The 25,988-nt window shown below is 33.0% G+C and overlaps 1 protein-coding gene across 2 annotated transcripts in view; it reads left to right on the top strand.

The window, feature by feature from the left end:
* Positions 1 to 25,988, top strand: part of LOC144381367 (uncharacterized) — a 476,769-nt gene that overhangs the window by 411,623 nt on the left and 39,158 nt on the right. The window contains exon 1 of one of the 2 annotated variants that reach the window (XM_078069178.1): positions 9,888 to 10,008. The exons of the other annotated variant lie outside the window; for it this stretch is intronic. Within the exon in view, the coding sequence (XP_077925304.1) occupies positions 9,933 to 10,008 (76 nt within the window). The 5' untranslated portion in view covers positions 9,888 to 9,932. Of the gene's footprint in view, positions 1 to 9,887; positions 10,009 to 25,988 lie in introns of those variants that run through there. 2 annotated transcript variants of the gene reach the window in all.

The following is a 25,988-nucleotide window of genomic DNA, read 5'->3' as shown; positions in this document are numbered from 1 at the left end:
CTGCATAATATGGTTAATTTTTAATTTAATTTGCCTCAATTTTTAACTTTCAAAGTTCTGGACTTTTTTTTTTTTTTTTTTTGACGTTCACAGAGACTGAATTCTGCTTTCATAACAATGAGTACTTATATGATTTGAAACAGGCAAATAACGACTTTGAGACCTGTGACATCATGCATTTCATATGCTTGTTGTCTTCATAGCATTAATTGCTTCATTTCCCTTGAAGAGTTTTATTATGCCCATTTACTTGTTCACTAAGTTTATGATGAGCTTGAGGAATAAAGTGATAAAGTAGCTACCATTCTTTGTCCTGTAGTAGAAGAAGGCCATGCTATTAACAAGTGACTGTAGTAAAATGCTAATTTTCAAGTAGTTAAACACAACTTCTTTGCTAGTTATTGCAGTGTTTTGATGTTCAAATATAAAATGCAGTGACATCCAATGAAGCCTAAGCCCTGGTAAGGTCATAGTCTATGAGAATGCTGGTCACTCATTTTATGTTCACTGAGCTCCACTATGGTAACTGAAATAATTACCTATATCTAACATTATTTTATATATTTTCTCCCTTCAGTCTATATGTAATTCTAAAATCAACATTAATTTTGGGGGGAACAAGTCAGGAGATGAATGTAAATATATTCTTATTTACAACAAATAAAACAATATATGGAGAGTTTTAAAGCATGGAATAACTTGAATGCATACTCTGAGATATTAAAGATATCCACTTTATAGCAAATTTTAGTATAAATATATTTAATAAGTAAAAGGATATTTAGTAATATTCTGATATCAACTTCCAGTTCACATTAAAAAGGAACTTGTTTTAACTCTTAATTAGAATGGTTAATGGATTAGTCTCTAATCTGGTGTGGTATCTCTTTATCCAAGTTTTTCTGATTCTCTTTTGTCATCTATGTCTTATGAATTAGGTTGCTTCAGAGTCCTTATTAAAAATCACAGAAAATCCTCAGTCTTAAACACTTATTTTCAAGTTAAATATTTAAGTACCCAATATTTATCAATTGCTCCCTGTGGAAATCTTTCTTTTACCCTCCTAGGCTCTGAAAACTGATGGCCATCTAATCTTTTTATGTAGCACCTTTATGAGTGTTTTCACTGTTTTTACTTGACCTTTCAATTCTTTCTTTCATTTTAGCAACTGAACTGCAACCTGTATTTCCTTGCCATAAGCAGTGTTCTCTCTGGCTAAAAACCTGTTCTTTCCAGCACATGGTGGCAAAGATAACTTTGCCCCTTTTGTAGGGTAAAAATTACTCATTTGGTATAATAAATGCTAAAAACAGATCCTCCATTTTGTTCTCCATGACTCATTCTGTTTAATGCAAATTAGTAGTGCAGGGATGATTTATTAACAATTTCAGGGCCTCCATAATGTAATCTACATGGTCACTCAGGGCAAAGAAGAGAAGGGGTAGGACTGCATATTGCACAGATACAGGTAAGTTAGGGTCTTTGACACTAGTCTTGTTAAGTCATTTACTGGGTTATTTTAGAAAGTCAAATTCACTGGGCGCCTGGGTGGCTCAGTTGGTTAAGCGACTGCCTTCGGCTCAGGTCATGATCCTGGAGTCCCGGGATCGAGTCCCACATCGGGCTCCCTGCTGAGCAGGGAGTCTGCTTCTCCCTCTGACCCTCCTCCCTCTCATGCTCTACCTATCTCATTCTCTCTCTCGCAAATAAATAAAATCTTAAAAACAAAAAACAAAAAAAAAACAAAACAAAAAAAAATAGAAAGTCAAATTCACTGATGTTTCCTCATTTGGAAAACAGAGGACATAATAAATTCTCTTTAAGATACATTAGGCCTGAGAGCTGGAAAGAAAGATGGACTACAATGAAATAACATGTACATTTAAGGCAAACAATGTCATAAAATTCAATTGTAATTGGGCTGGTCAAAGATTAAAATTTCAGACACCTAAAATGTAAATCATATGGAAACAAAACTTTATAGCTGTTTTTCACTGTAATGCTCTGTATATATGACACATGCTCTATGGATGAAACTGCAATGTTACAAAAAATCTCTTTAAGTTATAATTAACCAAAAGTAAATACTAATGAAAGGCCAGAAGAGAGTCTCATGGGGTTCTACTCAAGAGCAAGCATGGTGATGGTTTTCCAATATGTGCAAGTGACTTAAATAAAAATATACATAGACCATTCTTTATTCCTGCCTGATCAGAAGCAATCTTTTTATTTTCTTCTACAGGTAATATCTCTTTGAGGGATGTTCTGTTTCAATTTATTAATATCTTCAACAGTTAACACTGTGCATTGTACCTAGAAGATGCCTATAAATATGTCGGACAAATTAATTAAATTCAGAAATTAGCACACTTCTCATGGAGATTTTGTGGGTATGAATTTCTCTTCAAAGTGTTTCTATCTAGTCATCATGTAACAATGAAAAATGCTTCTGGAAGAAGATGCTCTCAAGAAGAATCTTCTCAAGAAGATTTCCTCAACGGTGGAGGCATATGAGGGCCATATTTCATCAGCCATCCAATAATCAGTGAAGTGTTAACTTATTTACACTCTCTAATTGTAATCACCTCAGATTTCTTATATCATTTTCTGAGAAATATATTTAATATTGTTTGGATATCTTATATTACATTTTGACTCACCCTAGTAAAGAAAAGATGCTTCTCTAATTATAGGCCCTAAGTGAATTGTATTATTTAATAGCCACCTTTGAATCAAATAAAAATGAAAGAATCAAGGAGGTTTATTTAGCACTTAATCTTTTTGAGAAAAAGAAAATTGTTCTGTTCTGCATATGGGGGGGTGGTTAAAACGACAGAGGAAAGAGAATTGCAGAAAATGCCATTTGATTTTTGTCTGCATTTGATAAAGGGGGACATAATAGTCTGGATAATTGTCATTAAATATAAGCATAATGGAGAGGAGATTTAGCATGGGAACTGTAGGGGCAGTCAGTGGTGAACTAACTCACTGTGAACAAGTTATTCATTTATTTGTTCCTCAGTTTTCTCATCTAAATTGGGGTAATGGAAATAACAATACCTATCTCATAGGACTTTTCTTTACTTGGAAAAATGTTTAAAACAGACAGGTAGACAGTACGTACTTGTCAGATAATAGCTATTATTATTTCCCATATGAAAATCCATTAGTTTTCAGTTGAATTTCTCTCCAAATTGGATTTGAATATAAAGTTTTCACTTTTTGGATTATGGGCTTTAGAGCACTGGTTCTCAAAAACTGGGTTGCTCATTGGATGGAAACTCCTGGGCAGTTGAAAATAATGTATTTATGCCTGGATCCCACTCCTAGGGATTCTGATTTAACTGGAATGGGGAAAGGCCTTAACATTGTGAGTAATCAAAACTTCCCAGGTGATTGTAATGTGCATCAAAGTGTGAAAACAGTTCAATAGAATGCCTTTCTTCAGTTACAGGGAACAAAAACCAAGCCAGTAATTAAAAAAAAGAAAGAAAGAAAAAGAAAGAAAAAGAAAAGAAAGAAAGAAAGAAAAAGAAAGAAAGAAAGAAAGAAAGAAAGGAAGAAAGAAAGAAAGGAAGGAAGGAAGGAAGGAAGAAAGAAAGAAAGAAAGAAAGAAAGAAAGAAAGAAAGAAAGAAAGAAAAAGAAAGAAAGAAACGAAAGAAAGAAAGAAAAGAAAGAAAGAAAGAAAAGAAAGAAAGAAAGAAAAAGAAAGATAGATAGATTTGTTCTTAGTGTCTGGAATAACACCATAGACAAATTCAACCACAGGAACTCAATTACATCTTGCTTCTATATTCTGCCTTATTTATGTCATCTGCTCCCAAATTGCCAAATTGAAATATCATGTTTGCAGAAGGTTTAAGTCCTAATAAGATACTGCATTTACTCCTGAAGTATAATGCCAGCCTGAGTGGGTTTTCTATTCTTTATAGTTGCTGCTTAATGTTATCATCACCACTTTCCCAACTGTATTAGTTTCTTTTGCTCTGTAATACATTATTACAAATGTAGCACCCATTTAATTTATTAGCTCCCAGTTCTGTAAGTCAAAAGTCTGAACACGGAGTTGCTGGGTGATATGCCTAGGTTGTCACACTGCTAAAATCAAGTTCTCACATGGCAAGGTTTTAACTCTAGGCTCTGGAGAGGAATTCACTTCCAAGCTCATTCTTGTTGTTGGCAGAGTTTGGTTCCTTGGGTTGTAGAATTGAGGTTCCCCTTTTCTTGCTGGCTGTCAGCCGGGGTCCTCTCTTAGCTCCTAGAGACTACCTGCAGTTTTCTTTCCTTCAGGCCAGTAGAAAATAATGGTTTTTCTGACTTCCAATCATAATTCTCTGTGACCAGACCAAAAAAAAAAAAAAAAAAAAAAAAGCAAACAAACAAAAACAACTTTTGAATTTAAAAGATCCAATTCAGCAGCTATTCCAGATGTCTGTTGTCTAAGTCTTGCCTTGTGATACTCTCAGTCGCCTATAGAACTTGTGCTGTTGTCCTGGATCCCCATTTCCCAACCTTCAACTCCAACTCTGTGTTTCCAATTACATTTTCCCAAGGCAACAATTAGATAATTTGATAAAAGAACCTGGTTGGTCCACTGATAGACTGAGAATAGAAGAAAGTCTTAATAGACTTTCTTTATACCCTCTGCATGGGATAAGTTTCCTTATTTCAAATGTCCACTCACAGTCTACTTTGATGGTTGGGCTATAATGGGCCCTCTGAGAAAGTGCTTTATTACCAGAGGGAAGACCATTTCTTATTACAGGAAATATGTTGGAAAAAACTCATTTTTTTTTAAAAACAGAATTTTGAAAGCATTCCAAGTGAAACAGATCATGAATATTCTGCTCCCCAAGGTAGAAGCTGTAAATAAAGATGAAGATTTCTTATGCTGGAAAATGACACTGATTAAATATGGAGTAAGGGTGTTTATGTGAGTATTTTGGCCCAGTTATAAGCATTTTTCTTTTCCCTAGCATAGATCCTAGGTATTAATTTTCCTTACAGGCTGATAGTCTTACTGTTGCACAGCATTAACAATACAGGTGAAAAATAGGGTTTGTAGGTTTACTACTGTGGGCCCCGTGGTCACTTATTTCAAACTTGATTTCTGATATGACTGTGTTATTTGGTCCTTATATATTTGCAGCTAAAGACTGTATTAAATGCTTTTGACTTCTCTAAAACCTGTAGCTCTTTTGTAGAAATTTGCTATAATTAATACCACATCTTTCCGCAAAAGTATTTTCTCCTATGACATAGGTAAGTACAACAGGTAGCTTTCTTCTTCATACAGTCAGTATCCACAAAGTTCCAAATGCTGGTGTCCGCTATGCTGTACACCTCTATATCCTTGGTCTTTGTGATCATTCAGTTCTTAGCATCAGTTTTAGGTCAGTGAGCCACAATGTCTTACCTTTTATTTTCTTCCTAGACATTGAAGCAGAATCTTAAGCAATACACACATCCCTAAAATCCCCATAAAAAATTAACCAATCATGTTTCTTTGTTTGGTTTGCCACAGGGTATACAATCTTTGGAACATCTAAGCTTAGGATGTAGGTACTAAAGGGAGAGCTTGCTAAGCCTGTTGACATTCCTACTGCTCAGATTCCTTTTGTGGATCCCAATATTTCTTCCTTTACATACCTCCAAAAAAGCAATCACTTTTTATCTGTCTTTAAAGCTTAATAAATATTTTAACTTACAACCCCTTCAGTTTTGCTAACTGAATTACTTGGATTAATGATTTCTACTGAAAACTTATTTGTAGCAAATAAAGGTAAAAGAGAAATATTGCATGTCCCCAATATCCATTTAATTTTTACTTATTTGTATTTCTAATGATTTATAGCTCTTCATACAAGAGAAACTTTCTTATAACTAGAATTACTTGAGATTAAGAAAATTCTCGGTTTGTCTTGTAGATTTATTAGAACAAACAATTAAAAACAAAAAGAAAGAAAGAAAATGCTTCAAGTCCAGTAATGTAGTACTAGGGTTGTCTGCTTCAATCATCTGAATATTTTCAAGAAGATAATGTAAAAAGCTGGGAGAGAGCTGGCTATGAAGATCTAAGTATAGAAACAGTGGATATGATAAGTGGAGGGTCATATTCAGAAGACAAGGAAGAATAAGATTGAGACTTATAAGAGAAAATCATGTTTGCAAGCAATTATAAAACTCTCTTACCGAAACTACCGATTATTTCCATTTCAGACACTAACTTGCAATTTGAAGACCTAAATTAAATTAAATTTCTCTTAGTTTTAGTTTTCCTTATTTAAGAAAAATGAGAATCATTTGGTTTGTTTTTATGAAGTACTATCATGATACCTTCTCACTTGAAAAGCACTGATCTTTAGAAATACTGGCCATGTGACCACAGTTGGAATTGTTGGAAATATGGGCCACTGGTCTGGTAAGGAACTGGTGGTGGTGGTGGTGGGGAGATGTTTGAGGGTTTCCTGAAAATGCAAAAGGATCCACAAACAAAGCAACCTTTGGGCAAAGCAGATGTTCAAATACTATAGTGACAGTCTAAATGACAAAGTCAGAGGTCAAAGGCAGGAATGAACCATCTGGGAGAAGCTGGGCAGGATGAAGCCAGAACTGGAGCTGATAGCAAAGTAGAAAGGGAGACAGTTTAGACAAACAACACAAAAATCAAAGGATGTTTGCCTTTATTAGCCAGAGAGAAACCTGGAACCAGACTACCTAGGTTGAAATCCTGGCTCTCCTATTTACTATATCTGTGATATTGGTCAGGTTAATTAATGTGTTTAAGTATTTGATTCCTCATATATAAAATGGGGAAATTATAGTAAAATCATCTAGTAGTATTGTGAGAATTAAATGAATCAACATATGTAAAGTGCATAAAACATTAGTGTATACCTAACAGATGTTACTTTTACATTGTTTTTGTTTTTATTAAAGTGAATGAAATTAAATCAAATAGTTAATGTTCTAGGCACTATGCCTTTTTAAATATTTCCAACATCCCTGTGATATATTTGTTACACCTCTTCGAAAGATGAAGAAACTAAGTTTTAGACAGGAAAAAAATGACCTCTCCAAGGTTTCACAGTTGAAAAAAAAAGATATGGGATGAAGATTAAGATACCTCTGACTTCCCAGATGATATATGGTTTTATTTTCACTACTTCACAACTATGTATAACATGAAAAGTCTCACTAAAGGCTATGTAATTTTAGATGGAAAAGTAAAGTGATTCTGCTGAATAAAGAGGAAAGAGATGAGCTGGTTTTGCTTTGACAGAATTTGGTGCATTTTAATTGGGTCTTGACTGTGCATGCATGTTAGGTAGCTAGGTAAAAAGCTAGGTAAAAAGCAAGTAAGATTTTAAAAGCAAAGAATAGTTTAAAAAATCACATTGTAGGTGTTCCTTGTACGTCATCATGGAGGTGTGGTGATTGACCGATGTATTAAAGTAACTGAGTTACTTTGTATGACTAGAACATAGAATGATGAAGTCAGCAATTGGAAGAACATCTAGGCAGGTGTTTGGGGCTACATTACCAATGGTCTTGAATTATATAGTGAAGATTTTCATCTATATACTGTAGATAGTAAGGAAATGGGTAAGAATTCTTTCAATGGAAGATGAAAATAATAAAATATGTACTGAAAGAACTCTGGTAGCAAGGCAAAGGGTATTTTTGGTGTGAGAGAAAGTGGGCAAAGGGTATCATCAGACTCTAAAACTAGGCATGATAATGAGCTTTTTCATTAGGATAATGGAAATAGGATGGAATCCTTAGATAAGTAATTAAAGAAAATAAGACTCAAAAGCTATATTTAATATTAGAAGCTTAGAGACCCTTGTGAATGGTAGGTTTTTTGGCTGTGGCAACTGATTAAAAGATGATTCATTATTATGTGGGAAGACAGGTGGAAAAGCAGACTTTAGAGGGAAAATGAGGAACTCAGTTTTGAACAAGTTAAGTTGGAGGTATAGTAAGATAAGTTTGATAAGGCAGTCTTTGAAACATATGTCTCTGATACTCAGAATACTGGCTGGGACTAAAGATGTAGACTTGAGTTCTGACTGTGTAACTAATAGTTGAATTCCTGTGAATCATAAGATTACTGTGTCTATGAAGATAGACGGAAGAGAATATGGATAGCAGTAGAACCTTGGAAAAAACAGTATTTAAGTAGCAAAAAAGGGGAAGTTACTGTTAAAGAAGATGAAGCATAATCAGAGATTTAGGGAAGCTATGAAAACAGAGGTGTAATAGAAGATCAAAGATCAGGAAATTTCAAAGATAGGGCAGTCAGTTTTAGAAAATCAGGACTGTGGGGTCAAGAAGGATGAGGACTTCTAAGAAGTCACTGGATTTGACAACTATGAGACAATAGGAGATTTTTTTCCCAAGAACATTTTTAGTGGAGTAATCAGAGGAAAGGTAGATTATAATGAATGGAAGAATGAGTGAAAGTGAGAAGGAGGAGGCAGCAAATACAAATGACTCTTCTAAGAAGAGTTGAGTAGGCAGATGATAATTGATAGAGAATCAATTATTGGAAGAGAAAGCATGGTTTTCTTTGAGAAAAGAGCAAATAGAATTGATAAAAGTGATTTTTTTTTTTTTTTAGTAAATTTTGAGGTGGAGCAGAGGTTGAAAATATTTGTTCCTAATGGTTTCTATTTCCTGATAGTATGAAACAAGGACATTTGCTGGGCTTCGAAACTTGGATTTGAAATCTCCTACTAATGGTTGATTAAAGAATTGGGACAATAAGTGGATAAATGTCAAATGTATTTTTAAAAATAGCAAGAAAGTTGCATAGCGGTGTTGATTTCACTGCAATATATTCTTAGCAGCCTGGGAAAAGGAACAAAAGAAATGGACAGATGGGCTGACCCATAATTGGAAACTGGCAAGGCAGATGTATAAAGTCAAAGAGTAAAAGGATATTGATCCAGCAAGATTCAGATAAGGAAAATTGGAATGGGAGAACTAGCTATATTCAATATCATTGCCACTGATCTGATGTTTTAAAAAAGAAAGCAGGACTAAAAATAGGGATAAAAGTTTGTCAGTTATCTCTTACCTTTCATATTTTGCATGCATATTGTGATAAGAGGGATGAATTTTTAAAATAATTCCCAAGTTGCTGACATATGTCTAAAATTTTTTTTTTGTAAATATGTGACAAAATTGGCATAGTCTAAGTGAATAAAATAGCATCTTAGACTTCTATATGGACTTCATGAGACATCGAAAGTGAAACATGTGGATTTCTCCAACTTGCCTGCCCAGTGTCCTTAGGCGAGTCTTCCTTGTCTGAGCTTTAGTTTTCTCATTGGTGTAATACATGGTATACCAACCTCAAAAAGTTCTTTGAATTGTCAAATTTACTTAAAGCAAAATGATTCAAAGAGTACTGTTTCATGCCAGAAAAAGGGAGATGGTGGTTTCAAGATCAAACAAATTTGGGAAACTCTAGTGTGTTTTCCTCTTAAAGTGTACCAGAATTCTACAGAACATATTTGAGAAATCTTTCATTACATATATTCTCTTTGATTTATTCGGGTCCCAAGAACTGTGAGGAATGCTACATCGGAAAATATGCTGTACGTTATGGCCAGAATAGTAACCATTTTTGCTTAAATTTTGTTTTGAGAGTCTCCCACTTAATTTATAAATGTAAATCATCATATTATACTTGAAGTGTATTTTGGATTAAGATCAACCATAATTTAAAAAAATATTATTCATATTTCTTTAGTGGCCATCAATTTCTCAGGCACAGAAAACCCTCAATATTCAGTATAAAATTTTAATTCATTTTATATGGCTGGCTGTGATTTGCTAATGTTTCTGTTCAGGATTTTTTACCTTTCTTAAAACATCTTTTTCAGGTTTTTGTATCAAGGTTATGCTGACTCCATAAAATGATATGGGAATTACTCCATTTTCTGTTTACGAGAAGACTTTGTGTAGGATTTTACTTGAATATTTGGAAAATTTTCCTGGTATGTTAATTTGGAGCTAGAGATTTCCTTATAAAAAGATGACAAATAAAGATATAGCAGTTATAGAAATACATTTTTTAATTTCTTCTTTTGTAAAGTTTTGATAAATTGTTTTTCTAGAAAATTTTCCAGATCATGTAAATTTTAAGGTTTACTGGTATACAGTTGTATATATATTTTCTTCATAAATTTTAAAGACTGTAATTATGTCATCTTTTTCATTCCCCATGTTGGATAAGTTCTGCCTTCTCTCCCCCTTTTTTTTCTTTCTCAGTTTTGCCATATGTTTGTCAACATTTTTTGTCTTTTTAAAGAATGAATTTGTGGTTTTATTGACTTCTATCTGCTGTAAATTTACTTTTTTTTCTGCTTTTACTGTATTTCCTTTTTTTCTTTTAGTTTAATTTGCTATTTTCTAATTTCTAGAAATAGATACGTAGATCATTGATTTTCTTTTTTGTGCGTGTGTGCGATATAAATGTTCAAGATTATAAATTTTTCTCCAAGCACTTGTTTAGCTGTATTCCTCAGGCTTTGACATATGGTTTTTTCATTGTCAATTAGTTAAAAAATATTTTATACTTTTCACTCTGATTTCTTCTTTGACTGTTTTTTTTTTTAGAAGTTGGGGATTTTCTTATATTGTATTTCTGCTGTGGTCCGAGATCCTACTGTAAATAATTTTAATCTTTGCTTAGCCTTCCCTTATAACTTAACATATGGTTCATTTTGATAAATGTTTATATGAAAAGAAGATGTATTCTCTTATTCTGGTATGTGGTATTCTATATCAATCAGTTGGGTCAGATTTGCTCATTGTCATTCTTTTATGTGCCTACTGGATTTTTATCAGCTTATTTGAACAGTTAGAAAAATGTTAGTTCTCACTATAATTGAGGATTAATCAGTTTTTCCTCTTAGTTCTGTTAATCTGTGCTGAATATACTTTGAAGCTAAACCATTAGATCGATAAAGATTTTGAATCTTTATGTCTTTCAAGTGGACTCACCAGCTTATAAACATTTTGAAGTACCATTTATTCTCTAATAATACATATTGCCTTAAAGTCTATTAATATAACTATAAAATTTTTTTGGTTTGGATTTTTACTTTTACTTTCAAACTTTGTGTAGCTTTATATTTAAGATATGCCTTTTATAAGTAGTTTATTTTTCTTTAATAATGTCTCATGTTCTTTCTTTTGGAGTATTTAGTCCATTTTTTATTAATACAACCGCTGAAATATTTTTTTTTTAAAGATTTTATTTATTTGACAGAGAGAGAGCGAGAGAAGGAACACAAGCAGGGGGAGTGGGAGAGGGAGAAGCAGGCTCTCCGCAGAGAAGGAAGCCCGATGCGGAGCTTGATCCCAGGACCCTGGGATCATGACCTGAGCCAAAGGCAGACGCTTAATGACTGAGCCACCCAGGCACCCCATAACCGCTGAAATATTTCTATTTAAAGTTCTAAATAACTGTTTTCCTACCTGTCCCATATGTTATCTATTATGCTTCTTCCATCCTTTCTTGTTTTCTTTAAATTAACCAAATGCAAGTATTTTATTATTTAGTCTCCCCCCCTTCCCTCCCCACTCAAATTAGCTTGTTAGCCATACATTTCTTACTATTCTTTTAGCAGTTATTTTAGAGGTTACAACAAGCATTCTTGACTTAATACTGTCTACTATAAATTATTATTATCTCTTTCCCAATATTACTAGGATCGTAAAACAGTCTAATTTCACTTATTGCTTTACCAATGCAATGACAGTATAGAATTGCCTACTTTCTTCTTGATTTTCCACCTGTCCTTCAGAGTAGATCTGTAATTTGAGGGGCATCTGGGTGGTGCAGTTGGTTAAGTGACCAACTCTTGGTTGTGGCTCAGGTCCTGATCTCTCAGGGTCATGAGATTGAGCCCTGTGTCAAGCTCTGCACTCATTGTGGAGACTGCTTAAGACTCTCCCCCACTCCACCCCTCCTACCTGTGTGCACGCAGGCTCTCGCTCTCTCTCTCTCTCTCAAATAAATAAATAAATCTTAAAAAAAGATGTGTAATTTGAGTCATATGTGGGTTAGATGAATAGAAGCATAAAGACAAGTAGAAGTTCATATTATATATAAATGTAAACTCTTCTATCACACATTATTGTTGCACATATTTAACTGTATTTTTCTATATTTCAGTGAGATTTGAGTATCAGAGATGTTTGAGAAGAAGTAGAGTCTCTGTGAAAAACACAATGGGAAAATTCAAAAAGTAGACCATTATTTTGCAGTAGTATTTTGCTGTGTATGCTTGGGTGAAAGAGAGAATGACTATATTACTTTTAGAGAAGGTTTAAAAAGTTTTGATTTTTCATTCACATCAGGAAAAAGTTTAAAACAAGCCAGCATACTCCTTAGTCCCAGAATGAAAGTTTTGAGAACACATAACAATTTATATTAAGTCAAGTGAGCTTTAAGGAGCCCTAAATTTCACATAACATTATTCACTAAAAGTCATGAATACATTTGAGAATAAACATTAGGTTTCTAATTGTAAGAATATTTATTTTAAAATGAAAATTCCTAGTTTTTTTTTTTTTTATTGTGAATGGGAAGGAAAGTATTATAAACTTTTGCAAAGACCTTGTGTGTGTTTGTCTCAGTGATAGCAAAAAATGTCTGAATAGTTTGGACTGAATCACAAAAGAAAAAGCAGGGCTTTTAGAATTGGTATCGCTGTTGTAAATGTAACCAGTGTGTACCATCTGCTTTCCCTTCTACTTCTGCAGGCTTTTCACTGATCTGGCTGATTTCATGAAGCAGCCTTTTCACTTCCTCAACCACTCCTGACATTGTGTCCTTCTGCATAAGCCACTTGCCCAACTCAGTCATATATCCCTACACGCTTGCCTAAGACACTATTTGTGTTCATTTCAAGCCATTAAGCCTGATAATTTTAATTTCTTTTCTAAATCTTTTGGATTTCTTATATTTGTTTAATTATATTATACATTCCAGTTTATTTAAAGTACATTCTTTATTCTATCACAGTTAACATAACTAATACTGTGTTGTAGCTGGGACACATTCCAGGCCTGGATCTCAAAGGGTGACTGTCAGATGGATAGGATAAAGTCAGTGAGACAGAACCTCTCCACTGAGTCTCAGGAGGCTCTTGTGTTTCAAATGTGTTAATGGAACTGTCCAGGTGGAAACCAGAGGTGTCATATCTGGGTTTCCTCCCTAGGGTTCCATAAATTCTCTTTCCTGGGATTCTGAATTGCTTTTTGAAGTTGCATTAAAAATTTTAATGTATTGGAAGTGTTTTCTTGTAAGGCTCTCTTTTTTAAAGTAAACTATTTTTATTCTTCTGGACCACATTTAAAATTATTTTAAATAATCAGTTATTTATAGTAATATTTTTTGTTGCTCTACTTGGACATTATACAAAAGCAATTTAATACAGAAGCAGTTATGTGACTAAAATCTTAAAAATGTCCATTTTGTGTCAAATTTCTGATACAGTATTTTTCTAATAATCAAGGCAGTTACATCAGGCGGAGAGACTATTCTTTTGGATTATGGAAATAATTATTTCTGGCCCAAAGAGAGCCTTTTGACTCTGCTTACATTTTAATAAAAATCAAAGACAGCATTTTTTGGTAGGTTTTTTTGGTTATCTCTCTTCTGGAGGGACAAGAAATGACACATTCAAGTCTGAAAATGAGTATAGGTTGTGCAAAATCTCAAATGTTTTATTTGCATCTAGACAGCTGCAAAGCTGAAGAGAATTATTTTTATATCTACTAGTTAAGATCGCAGTAATATATATTCATTTCACATGGTGGCAGAGGTAGATAATTGTCATTATAGTAGATAATTGTCATTAACTTATATTTATGCAATTGAAATCGGTCACTAGTTTGGCTAAAAATAATCAAAGTGAACAGAGTCAGCAAGGGGAGCTCTTTGTATTGTTAGGTTACGTACATAACTATTTTTCCATTTGTTGAGCCTATAATATAATTGAAGGCATGGCTATTAAAATATTTAAAATTTGGTGACAGGAGTATGATCAGAGATTTCAAACAAGAAATACCTTTAGTGAAAGATTTGTTTGTTTTTTTTTAATACATTTTTAAAATGCCACAGGCTCTCTCAAATTCTCAATATAAAGTGCACATTTATATCTTATTATTAATTCCATTTCACAGTTCACACTCTGAAGCCATTAATAATAGATTTGTCTATGCACTATAATGAATGAACTTGCATTCTTAATTGCCACACATTTCTTTAAGCTGCTCAACAATGTAAATGTTATTTATTTATTTTTTTTTTCAGTGAGGAAACATGCTCAGAAAGATTGAGATTTATAGATCAAAAAGCTAATAATTACCAGAAATGGGGTTTGAATTAGTTCTATCTGAATCTAGAGTTTGCCCCCATTACTCCTATCAGTCTTTCAGTATCTTCAATCCATACCTCTCTATTTCTTACTTAAGCAAGAAAATAGAGTATAGCAAATAACAATTGTAGTTATCTCTGAGCTGGCTGGATCAGTTAAAAGAATCTGTATTTTCTCTGTAAGCATTTAAAGCATTTGTTATAAATATTTTTATTTTTATTGAAACAAAAATATCAACTCTCCATGAATAGTCCTACATTGACAGAGTATTGGGATTGATATAGGAAAATAAATTATTGACCACTGTACATGAAATATCTTTTTTAGTAATAATTAAGTAATAATTAAGAATGATCATCAAATAGCACACTGTTGTTCTCTCTAATAGTGACAGGACATAGTTCCAGCCTAAATATATTTGATTCCAGCTGTGTAGCAATATAGTCAAATTATCAGAGTAGAATTGGCCATTCTTGTATTAGGATAAACAGGCTTTTGGAAGTATGAAATGAGAAAATGGGAAAATAATGAGTTATTGACAAAACAAGTGGTAGAGTCAAAAGTTTGAAGACCTAACCGATACGTTAGATATTACAAGAAGGATTTTGAAAGAAAAGAAATGTGTGTCTTGTTTGAGTTCTGACCTGAACAAGCCAATTATTAAAAGCACTTATGAGAAAATTGGGGACATTTGAAACTTGGTAGATGTGTATTATATGATATTAAGAAATGATTTTTGTTTTCTTTATGTGTGATAATGTTTTGAGGGTACTTAGAGTGAAATGCTATGGTGTCTGGGATTTACTTTAAACTAATTCAGTGGAGAGAGGGGAAAGAGGTTGGTGATAGTTGCATATGGATATCTATGTTCTTGTGTATTGTTTAATAATTCTAATAAGAAAGTTAAGAAAAAAAGAACAAAGACAAAGATAGTGACTTAACTGGTAGTGCACTTGTGTGATGGCGAACTTTACATTAATGCTAAGGACATAGATGTACCGAAGGTGTGTCCGGGATTCTTTGGGTGAATCTTTACTGCTCTTAACGACTCCTTAGTACTAGTACAGTGGAAAGTATTAAATGAGATGTTTGCATTGAATCACATAGAACAATGCCTGCCTGTAAAACAAATTCCAGACTTAAGAGCTATTCATTTTATCTCCATAAAGTTTGGGCTAAAATCAATACTGCCTATAACTATATATTATTATATGTATATTAAAGAAATCTTAGTAGTTTGGGGCAAATTCTTATTTACCTATAAGTTTAGTTAGGTTGAAGAATTTGAACTCTTACTACACTTTACTAAGCCACAGGGAAATCTAAGAAAAATAAGACACAGTACCAGTGTCCCTGTATATATGAACTTCTGCAAAGGCAGAGCTATGAAGAAAAACACATGACAAGCAAATAAGGAAACAAAGACACAAAGTTTAAGTGACTCTCCTAAATTATAGCTGCTAAATAGTGTCAGGGATGAGATTCCAAATATCAGGTCTATGCGCTTCTCATAGATTACATCTTTGTTTCAAAAGAACAGGTTGGAATAGACAAACAAAATGTAGGCTAACTACTTGAAGAACTTACGTATATGCATCAAGTTGGCTCAGATCTGTGGCTGTAGTTGTCTCTCATTTACTACTGGCATCTCCAGGCTAGCCCAGGACTTGACTTGAGCTAGGTGTGCAACAAATATTTGTTAAATAAATAAACACACATTTGTATTTGATCACCCTTTGTGTGGATGATTTATTATTATTCATAAATAAGTCCTCTGTGCTTTTATAGTTTAGTTTGTAAGATAAACATAATAAGCCCTGAAAGGGAAGTAATAATAGATGATTAAAAAAAAGAGTAGTAACTAATACATATTTTTTCTTTTTCTTTTTTTTTAAGTAAGCTCTACACCTAATGTGGGGCTTGAACTTGTGATCCTGAGATCAAGAGTTGCATGCTCTACCGACTGAGCCAGCCAGGCACCCCAATAACTGATAAATTTCCAATATTTTTTCAAAAAAAGTGAAGTAGTCAAGTCCAAGGAGAGGATTCCAAAACCACCTTGTTTAAAAGCAAAACTTATGTATGTTTTAAATCATGTACTTATATGAGACTGTTTTGCTGCTTATATTATCAGATATTTTCATTCCTGTCAGAGAGAATGAGGGAAATAATTATAATCATTCTTATGTAAGGATTCAATGCAATAATTTTTGTTTATGTTAATTCCAAAGGTGGAGTGTCAATTCTTCGTAATTACTGAAATTCTTACACAAACAATTTTGAATTTTTAATTTTGATTTAAAATTAAATGTGATTAGTATGTTTTTGCATAAGATGGGAAATAATGGGTGCATGGGGTCCTGAAATGGTGTATTGACTTAGATAAAAAATTAACAGTTGCTAATAAGATCCATCCATGGCTTTTGAAAGATTTTTAGATTTTACTACTGTATTATTCCCTTTAACTCACACAAATCGTGAACCTTTCTTATACTCATGTATTTTTTTATGTTTTTCTCTGAGCCTGGCTTCTAATTGAGCTCCCTCTGGAGGACTATGCCAAACCAATATGATTCTTGCCTACATATATGCACGGATTTCTTAGAAAACAGGACTGTAGAACTATAAAGGTTGACATGTGCTTATTGTGAGAAGTGGGAAAGTGACAGATGTGGAGAACATTTCCGAGGAGTCCAACTGGTCCATAGACGAGCACAACCGTATCTGATTAGGCCGACGGCTCTGACTGTCCAATTTGTACGAGAGCCTGGAGGTCTCATTGTTTTTCAGCTCACTTAGCAATTAATGGTGCCATTGTTTTGGGCCAGCCCATTTGCAGAGAGATATTTGCTGGCAAAATCAAAGCTTAAGAAGATATAATGAGAGTAACCGAAGTGACTCTTACTATACAAAGCCCACAAGCTATGATTGTGAGCTTAGAAATTCAGGAAATTCTTCCACAAATAAGTACCACTTACATTTTTTAAAAGGGCTGCCAAGGAAACCTGAACTGTAACTAAAATGAGCTCTTTGAAAAGTTATTTTTCTTCAGCTATAATTATTAAATATATTTCTTTGTCTTTTTGTATTCTAATTTGTTAAAACTATATTCTGAGAATTATTATTTTTGAATATTATTAATAATACTTTAAAAACTTATTCCTTCATGCCATCAAAATAATAATATTTTAAAACTTTTCACAAAAGTCTATTAAAGCAATGTGTTTGCCACTTCATTTAAAGTTATAATAGTGAACCACTGAGAATCGGGATAACTCCCCACCTCTAACCCCATCCATAACTTTGCTTGCATTCATTGAAAAAGCGCTGTGGGCTAGATCTTGATTTGGAATAATGAAATCAGGTTCTAAATTGAGTAGAAAAATTCAATGTTCTTGGCCACTTTTAGGTTTTATCAGTGCAAGGCATGATTTAAAAAAATCTATGGGTGAGGAGCTCTTAGTAGACTTATGACCAGAAAAATAATATTAAAACCAATGGTTTATTAAAATATAATGGCTTTAGAAAACTTGAAAACCAAAAGAAAGGGGAAAAAGTACCTGAAATACTAATATCATTATCTCATAATAACATTTAAGGTTATAATAATAAGAGGAGGAATATTAAAAAGTTCTCTTCTTATAGAGTAATAGTTAACTTGCTTCTGCCAGTTTTGGAAGCCCTTTGTATGATTTTTAGATGGATCTGGACTGACACATGGAAGTGATTCAGCTACGACTCTACCACAAAACAAGACTCTTCAATAGCATCTTTATCATCTAATGTCAACATCAGATTAATCTTTATAAAAATAAAGCCAGTTAACTCTATTGTCTATACATTTCATATAATTTATTGCAAAGCTAGATTGTTTATTAACAGAACATAGACAATCATCTATGATTCTTTTTCTTTTTTTATACAGCTTATCTTTCACCTTTGATATTCATTTTCTCAAAATAACTTCTCCATTGGTAGTTAGATACAGAAAAAGTAATAGACTGTGGAGCCAGATGGACTGTCTTTCTATTTCTCTAAAGACATAGTATATGTTGATGTGCATATTTTTGCTGTAAATTTGGTTCAGAGATATTTACTAAGTAGTGATATGTTAGAATTTGTTTTTAGCACTTGAAGTAGCATTATTATGAAATAGGAATATTTTGCTAAACTGGTATTTAACCACTTTTCATCTTTGATGATTCAGTGAATAGGGTAGTAGTATCTCAAAATTACGATATATTCAGTAGAAGCACATTAGGTATAAGGGACTCTTATCTGAAAATCTTATGTTGAAGTACAGCTCCTTTTCCTTTTTTTAGTATTTATATAAGAATTATCCTCAGCTTTCCCTTTTCTTTCTAGTCTTCCCTTGTAAATCACCAGTGGCTTTACCATCTACTTATTCATGGATGATTTTTGAATATACATACCTATTTCAACCTCTCATTTGTGCCTTCCAATGCACCACTCCCTCTCCAATTTCCTATGGTCATCTTTTCACTTAATATGTCCTCATACTTCATAATTGACATTTACAAACTCAATGTGTGGTCTTTCTTCTCCTGACTGATTTGCCTTCTGACTACCCTAAATCTTACTGCCTGCAACAACTTCCAGCATATTAATTACTAGGTTTGATGTGGATGTTTTGCCTGACCAATGCAGTGTGCCATTCTTCCCACTGATGCGTATGCATTTCTTTTGAGGTTATGTGCAAAAACATATATAAGAGTAAGGTGTATTATAGCTGATTTAATTGGCAAAGGATAACAGGTTTGTAATGCTTCCCTGTTATTTCCTTCTAAAACACTGTTTTTCCTTTTGTAATATCACTGAAGTTTTTCATACTTTTTTCCATGGTATACTTAGTGTCCACGGTCCAGGTCAGTTTGGACAGAACACAGCACCTTACAAGTCACAGGTGCTTAATGAATGCTTGGTGATTCATAAAACAATCTGAAAATGCTGTTTAGAACATTTAGAAATGTCTTTATTTTTCTTGAAAATGTTTATCTCCCTATACCAGCATGAATGGCTCATAACTGTTTTAAAAATGCAATAGAAACTGTATCGCTAAAACTCAAGCTCTTTGTCTTCTTTGCTAATTGATAATTCCAATGTTTTTGCTTTTAAATGCACCGATCCAATGATATTTATGTAGCATCTTCAATTTTCTATCTTTCACTAAGACAGTTGTACAGTTAAAAAATATTGTTAGGGGCACCTGGGTGGCTCAGTTGGTTAACATCTGTCTTCAGCTCAGGTTATGATCTCAGCCCATTCTGGGCTCCCTGTTCAGCAGGCAGTCTGCTTCTCCCTCTGCCCCTCCCCCTGCTCATGTATGCTTTCTCTCTCTCTTTCTCTCAAAGAAATAAAATCTTTAAAAAAATGTTGTTAATTCCATATAATCATGTGATACCTTCTCCGTATATTCTGTTAGTATTTTGAGTTTGGGCTTTGTCATTGACTGCTAAGTAATGCCTGAGCTTTGGATTCTGGAAGTGTGGTACAAGTGCCTGGAACCAGGTCATCAAGGAGCAAATGTCCTTCTGCCATATTTTTCATGTTGGCCAAAGTTCTCAAACTCACGGTTCTCTTAGGACCTTACTTTCAACAAATACCATTTAATGTTTAGAAAAAGCTGAACTTCTGACAGAAATGTGACATGAAATGTACCGCAATGCCACATGTTCAATTTAAGGCAATACAGGTTAGTAGCTAATAGGAAATCATGTGACAGTAACAAGATGGTCCAATTTTTCACTTGGATGATTTCTTGACAAAAGTCTAAATAGCAGACTCCACAGAATATTTGTTTCACACAATGTATTTTTAAATTTTTTAACTTCAAAATATCTAAATAGCATAGAGTATAACATAGTAAAGCCTGGTATTTGTAAGAAAAGGTGACTGTAATTTATCAATTTTTAACTTGTCTGTTTATTGACTTGGTGAATTTATCGAGACGTGTTAAGTTTCCTTGTTGATGTTGGCAAAGAGTAATCTGACAAAATGCTGTGAAACATGTGGTTCCAACTCACTAGAAGTCTAATCCTAAATGCCTGAGTGAATTATAGGATAATGGGATGAATATTAGCATCAAGCAACTAGGAAAACGCAGAAACTTTCAGGTTTCTCAAGACCATTTGTAGTTTAGAGCAAAATACAAAATGCTTTATAATGGCTTCTGCCCTTGAAAGTGTGATATGAAATACTTAAAATTCTTGGAATTATATGTGAATATTTTATTGAAATACTAAATTCATAGGAACTTTGGAAAAATATGTATTTAGATTATTTTACAATCTCTGACTTTTAGCAAAATTCAATCACTCTTCTCATCAACTTAAGCATCCAACTTGATGTTGAAGTTTTGGGTTGAACTATGTAGCTATAGAATAATGTTTATAGAAGTACATGCAAGAACCAAAGTATACTGATATTTGATAGTGTCAACATTTTATTTACCTTTCACTAAAAAAAACCCTGAAAACTCAGATTTAATAACTAATAAATTTATTAGAACCTCAAATATTAGTATTTATGGTGTGGAATTTGGATATTTTTTTCTAGCATAATAAATACACCCAGAAAAAGCAAGATTTTAGTAGATCCAGATTAATGCATTATTATTTCCATCACTCTATGGCTTTAAACACCTGCCTGCCTGGGGGCATAACTTTGAACATTTTCAAATCAAATGCTATAGAATAAAATATTTATAAATATGGAGCTAGTTGCAAAAATTTCAAATAATAATCAAGAATATATCAAGTATAAAGTGTACCATGGAGGCCACAAAGACCTATATAACCTTCATTAAATATCTCTTTCTGTTAAGTGACAAACCCAAAGTATTCAGAGAAAAAAACTAAGTGCCAAGTGTATGACCGTCATCTTAAGTACAATAGAAATGCAAGTTCTGTGTCTTTTATACAAAATGAATTTTATGTACTATTTTATCAATGTTAATCCTGACAATAATCTTGTAGGATATGAAGATGGCGCTTCTCAGAAACGTTAAAAAAATATTGCCTATAGCCACAGAAGTAGTGATTGACGGGGTAAATCTTACATTCTCTGTTCTCTAAAGTTAATGCTATTTCCAGTGTGTGTGTGAGATTATTCATTTATTAGTAAGAGTTGAGAGCAGAAAATAATGTGGGATCTGGTAAGCAGCTTAAATTTAATGGAATAAATAAGCTTTAAGCTTCTTTCTAGAATTGGAATAATTTAAATAGGGGAAGGGCTCTCCAGATTGAGGTAATGGCGTAAACTGCAAGTTAGGCATGTAAGGCCTTTCTTCTAAATGATGGCTCTTTAGATAACTTTTCTTCTAGTCCTGCACTCAGTACTGTATTGTAGAGCCTCATCATTTCATTTTAAATGATTGCCAGAGGCTTCAAACTAAATCGGCATCTCCAACAGTGTCTTCTTCATCTAATGTGGACATCAGATTAATCTTTATAAAATGTGCATTCATTCATTTCTTCATTATGCATTTATTGAATGCCTACCTACCATGTGCCAGGTACTATGTTAAGTGTTGGAGATAACACTTAATAAAGTCAAATTGTAGTCTCTGCCTTTTTGGATGTCTTAGTAACCACTGAGGAAATCATTAGATATATGATTTTAAAGCTTAGATAGGAAGTCCAGTTACCAATAAAAATGTAAGGATCATCTTCACATTGGTGATAATTCTAAGTGATTGCTTAGGAGATAGAGATGGGGGGAGAAAAAGGAAACCTGGAGGAAGGCCAAAATCTTTAAGGATGATGAATTTAAGAGAGATAGCAGGGGATGGAGGGGAAAGTATCAAGGAAGTTAAAGAGAACAGAATAGTCAATGGAGGGAATGCTATTCAGTTATCAGTTGGATTTTGCCTTCACCAACCACACCAAGTAGCACAATGTAATTTACATGGCACATTCTGGGGTGGAGAGTTACCAGTTAGCAAACATAGACTGACACACCATATTCTGCTATACTTACTTCTTTCCCTTAGGAAATTGACAAAGTGTTTTACTGATGTTAACTTATGATGCATCTAAAGACTGAAAAAAGGGAAAACTTGAATCTAACATTGACATTTCATTCCTGTACCTTAAATAGTTTGATCAGAATAATCAGTGACTCATAATCGATGCATAAGTGAGCACATTTTGATATTTAAGAAATGAAGTAATATACATATTACTAAATATGATAATGCTAGTAATTTTCTCACTCAATTTGTGCTTAAGGATATGTCACCAATAGTGGTATTCAACTTCATTTGAAATTCAAAACACTGAAGTTAATTTTTAAACATTTTTATTGAGTTGAAGCTAGAGAGTTAAAGAACAATTAAGTTAATTAAAGTTTGACTATATATACATGCAATGTATACATTTTGTACTAATGCGATCTTAGTGCTTAGCTCACTATTAACCTAGCAAGCCTGGAATTTTAAGTGTTGGTCTAGTTATTTTGAACCCATAGTTTTAAAAATGCATGAAGCTCATTTAACATATGTGTAATTTAAAATTAGATTAATTGCCCCTGCCCTCTACTCTTTTCTGTCACCTCTTTCCTTATCACAGTTATTTGTATATTTCTTGAATCTTTGGCAAATTGAGTTATCATATATATCATATGATCACATGATCATATGTATGTATGAGCATACGGATATGTGTACACATGTACCACAATTTAAATTTCTGAAACATTGTCAGATGCATTGCATAGTGAGATTCAAATTTCCATATCTTTATTTTATTTCTATTTTATTCCTGTTTTACAGATGTAGAAATGGGGGCCCAAAGAAATTAACTAACTTGTTGGTTACATAATTATTTAATGGGATTCTAGATCTTTAAGTCAGGTCTCCTGATTGTTAAAGTCAGTTTATTCCCAGGTAAGTTATGCTTTGCATGTTTATTTTCTTTTCCTTTTTTCTCATATGCTATAGAATAAAGGTGTTGATTTATAATTTTTTACATTTTAATAAATGCTTAATATGTACATGTATTTGTACTGTATCTATGCAATACATCAAACACATAAAATACCATTTAAAACAAGACAATTTACATGCCATTAAATAAACATTTTTACTCCCAGATATAAGCTAGTTTAGTTAAACTATTAAGATTCTGTAAGAATACATCCACTTGAAACTTTTGCAAATGTCTATATACAGTTGCACAATGTATTTTCACACTCAACTGAATTTTATTGAAACATCTTATTCCCTAAAAAGATGAAAAGATGTATAAAATGACCCAAAATGTCATATCTAGGCATCATTTCCTGTATATTTTTTAAGGATAGGCAGAGTAAATTAAAAGTCAACGTATAAAAAGTAGAGTATGTTGGTGGCCTTAGGAAAGAAATGATTACAATGTAATCTCAAATGAAACTCCTCTCTGGGAAAAAAGTAATTTAGCTTCATGAACAGCTGCACCTCAGAGGGTCCAGCATATGAGCAATTAAAATTAAACAAGTTGATTTTAATACGCCTTAGTAACTGTGATTGATCTTACAGAGCTGTTGTTGACTATACATCAAGAAACAATTTAGGATCCAGTTTAAAACAAGGTTTATAATCCTTGTTTAATGGATTTTGGTACCTCAGGCTATACAGTGCTGTAAAAATGATTAAAATGTGCCCCGTCTCTGTGTAATCAATAAAACCTCTCTCTAAAATTAGTTAGGTTCCAAAGACTCCTCAGCAGGCTTGGCAGTGCCACGGCTGTAGAATTCCAAATGAGCCATCTATCATTATTTCCATACACAAGGTTCATTAGACACCTCATTCTTTATCTTATTAGCACCAAAGTCAGCTAAACAATCAAATCAAAAGGTCACCTTTAACAATACCAGTTAAACCAAAACATGCATCAAGACATCATTAATACAATACATCAAAGTGCAGTGATAAAAATTCCTAGAAGGTCAATAAAGGGTTATTGTTAAAAGAACTGAAGATATATACACATTTGTTAGTTTAAGAAAAAAAATTCTAATGTGGCATCTTAAAGAGATGGATTTAGTCTATTACTGCAATCAGTAAACACAAAACCTCCTTGAGGTTGTATTATTTTAAAACATTTTTCTTTTGTATATCATGAAAATGAATTTGTAGCTTTTATGAAATGAATGGAGAAAATCAGTACCTTTGGAGTTACTTTAAATTCTTTTTAAGATTATGCATCACTCATAAGCACATTTATTCTGAATGCATTTGTTTTTTTTAAATTGCATTTTCATCACTAATATTTTATGATAGAGTTATTTATTTTAAAGAAGTTGATGCATTTTAATTTTACAATTTATATAGCTAAAGAAATTTGAAGTTTAACTTTCATATGTGTTAAAGTTCCAATTCACCTAGTGGTGAATGTTCTGCCTTTAAGTGAATCTAATGAGAAATACATGTAAGCTCTGGAAATGTGCTCAACTTATCATCCAGTGTATCACATGAATAAAATGATACATTAACTTAATGCCTCTTTATATGTTCCTTATTTATAGTTTACTCAACACTCATTTTATTTTATTCTAATTTTATATACTCAGATATACTTAGTGGGTCAATAGGATTAACTTCTACATACATAGTTAAGATATATGTAGGTAGGTTGCATGCTTACCTTAAATAAATGTCCTTTAATTCTTTTAACCAACTGCAAAATAAATGAATACATATTTGTGTTTCTGTTGGATCAGTTTGGGCCCATAAGAAAATATTTTGATAATTATTAGGCAGGAATGAAGAAAAATATCTCTTGTTGAATATTTATAATAACTCCACCGAAAGCTTTGTCATTGCTATGTGTATGATGAGTCTGAAATATTTGTTAATGGCACTATGTGCCAGACTATTCTGTGAACATTTCAGCTCTTATAATCCCTCCCAAGTCAGCACTGTGCTTTAACTGCCATCATTATGTTTATTTCTGCTTGGTACTTTCAGATCAAAATGTTTCTCCCTGCCCTCCCCAAATACCCTGTTCTCACTGCCACTGGGATATATCACTTAATTAAGAAATGTAAATCATCACAGTGTAAAGAAATGGTTTGTTTTTCATTCTTCTATCACACTAAGACAACATAGTGGAAATGCAGGAGGGGAAATGGGACTTTCTATGCTGATATAAGGGAGGTTTTTAAAAGAACTTAAAGAATGATCAGGAAAGATGCCAAAAGAGAGGTGGGAGGAATTTAAAGAGAAGATATTGACTTGAAAAATAATGAAGAGCTTTGGAGGAGGATGAGAGGCTTAGCGTTTTTAAAATTGATTCAGAACATTTTAGAGAATCATAGAAGAAAAGCATTATAGACATCAATAAGCCTGATATTCATATTAATCTAAATCAGTTAAAAATATAAAAAGACAGGTGGTATAGTTCTTTTGGTTTTTGTTTTGTTTCTCTTTTAAGGATTTAAGACTTGCTTTAAAGGACAGACTATTTATTGCATGTTAAGATTATAATAGGATGGCACTAGGACTAATAAACTACTGGAAGATACTGGAATATTTCTAGTTAAGTGTCTTAGTTGTTCAAGTGTGTAAAATTAAAGAAGTGAAAGGA

This window comes from Halichoerus grypus, chromosome 3 (assembly GCF_964656455.1).
Source record: "Halichoerus grypus chromosome 3, mHalGry1.hap1.1, whole genome shotgun sequence".
NCBI classification, from domain to species: Eukaryota; Metazoa; Chordata; class Mammalia; order Carnivora; family Phocidae; genus Halichoerus; species Halichoerus grypus.
This window is presented reverse-complemented; position numbering and strand designations above follow the sequence as displayed.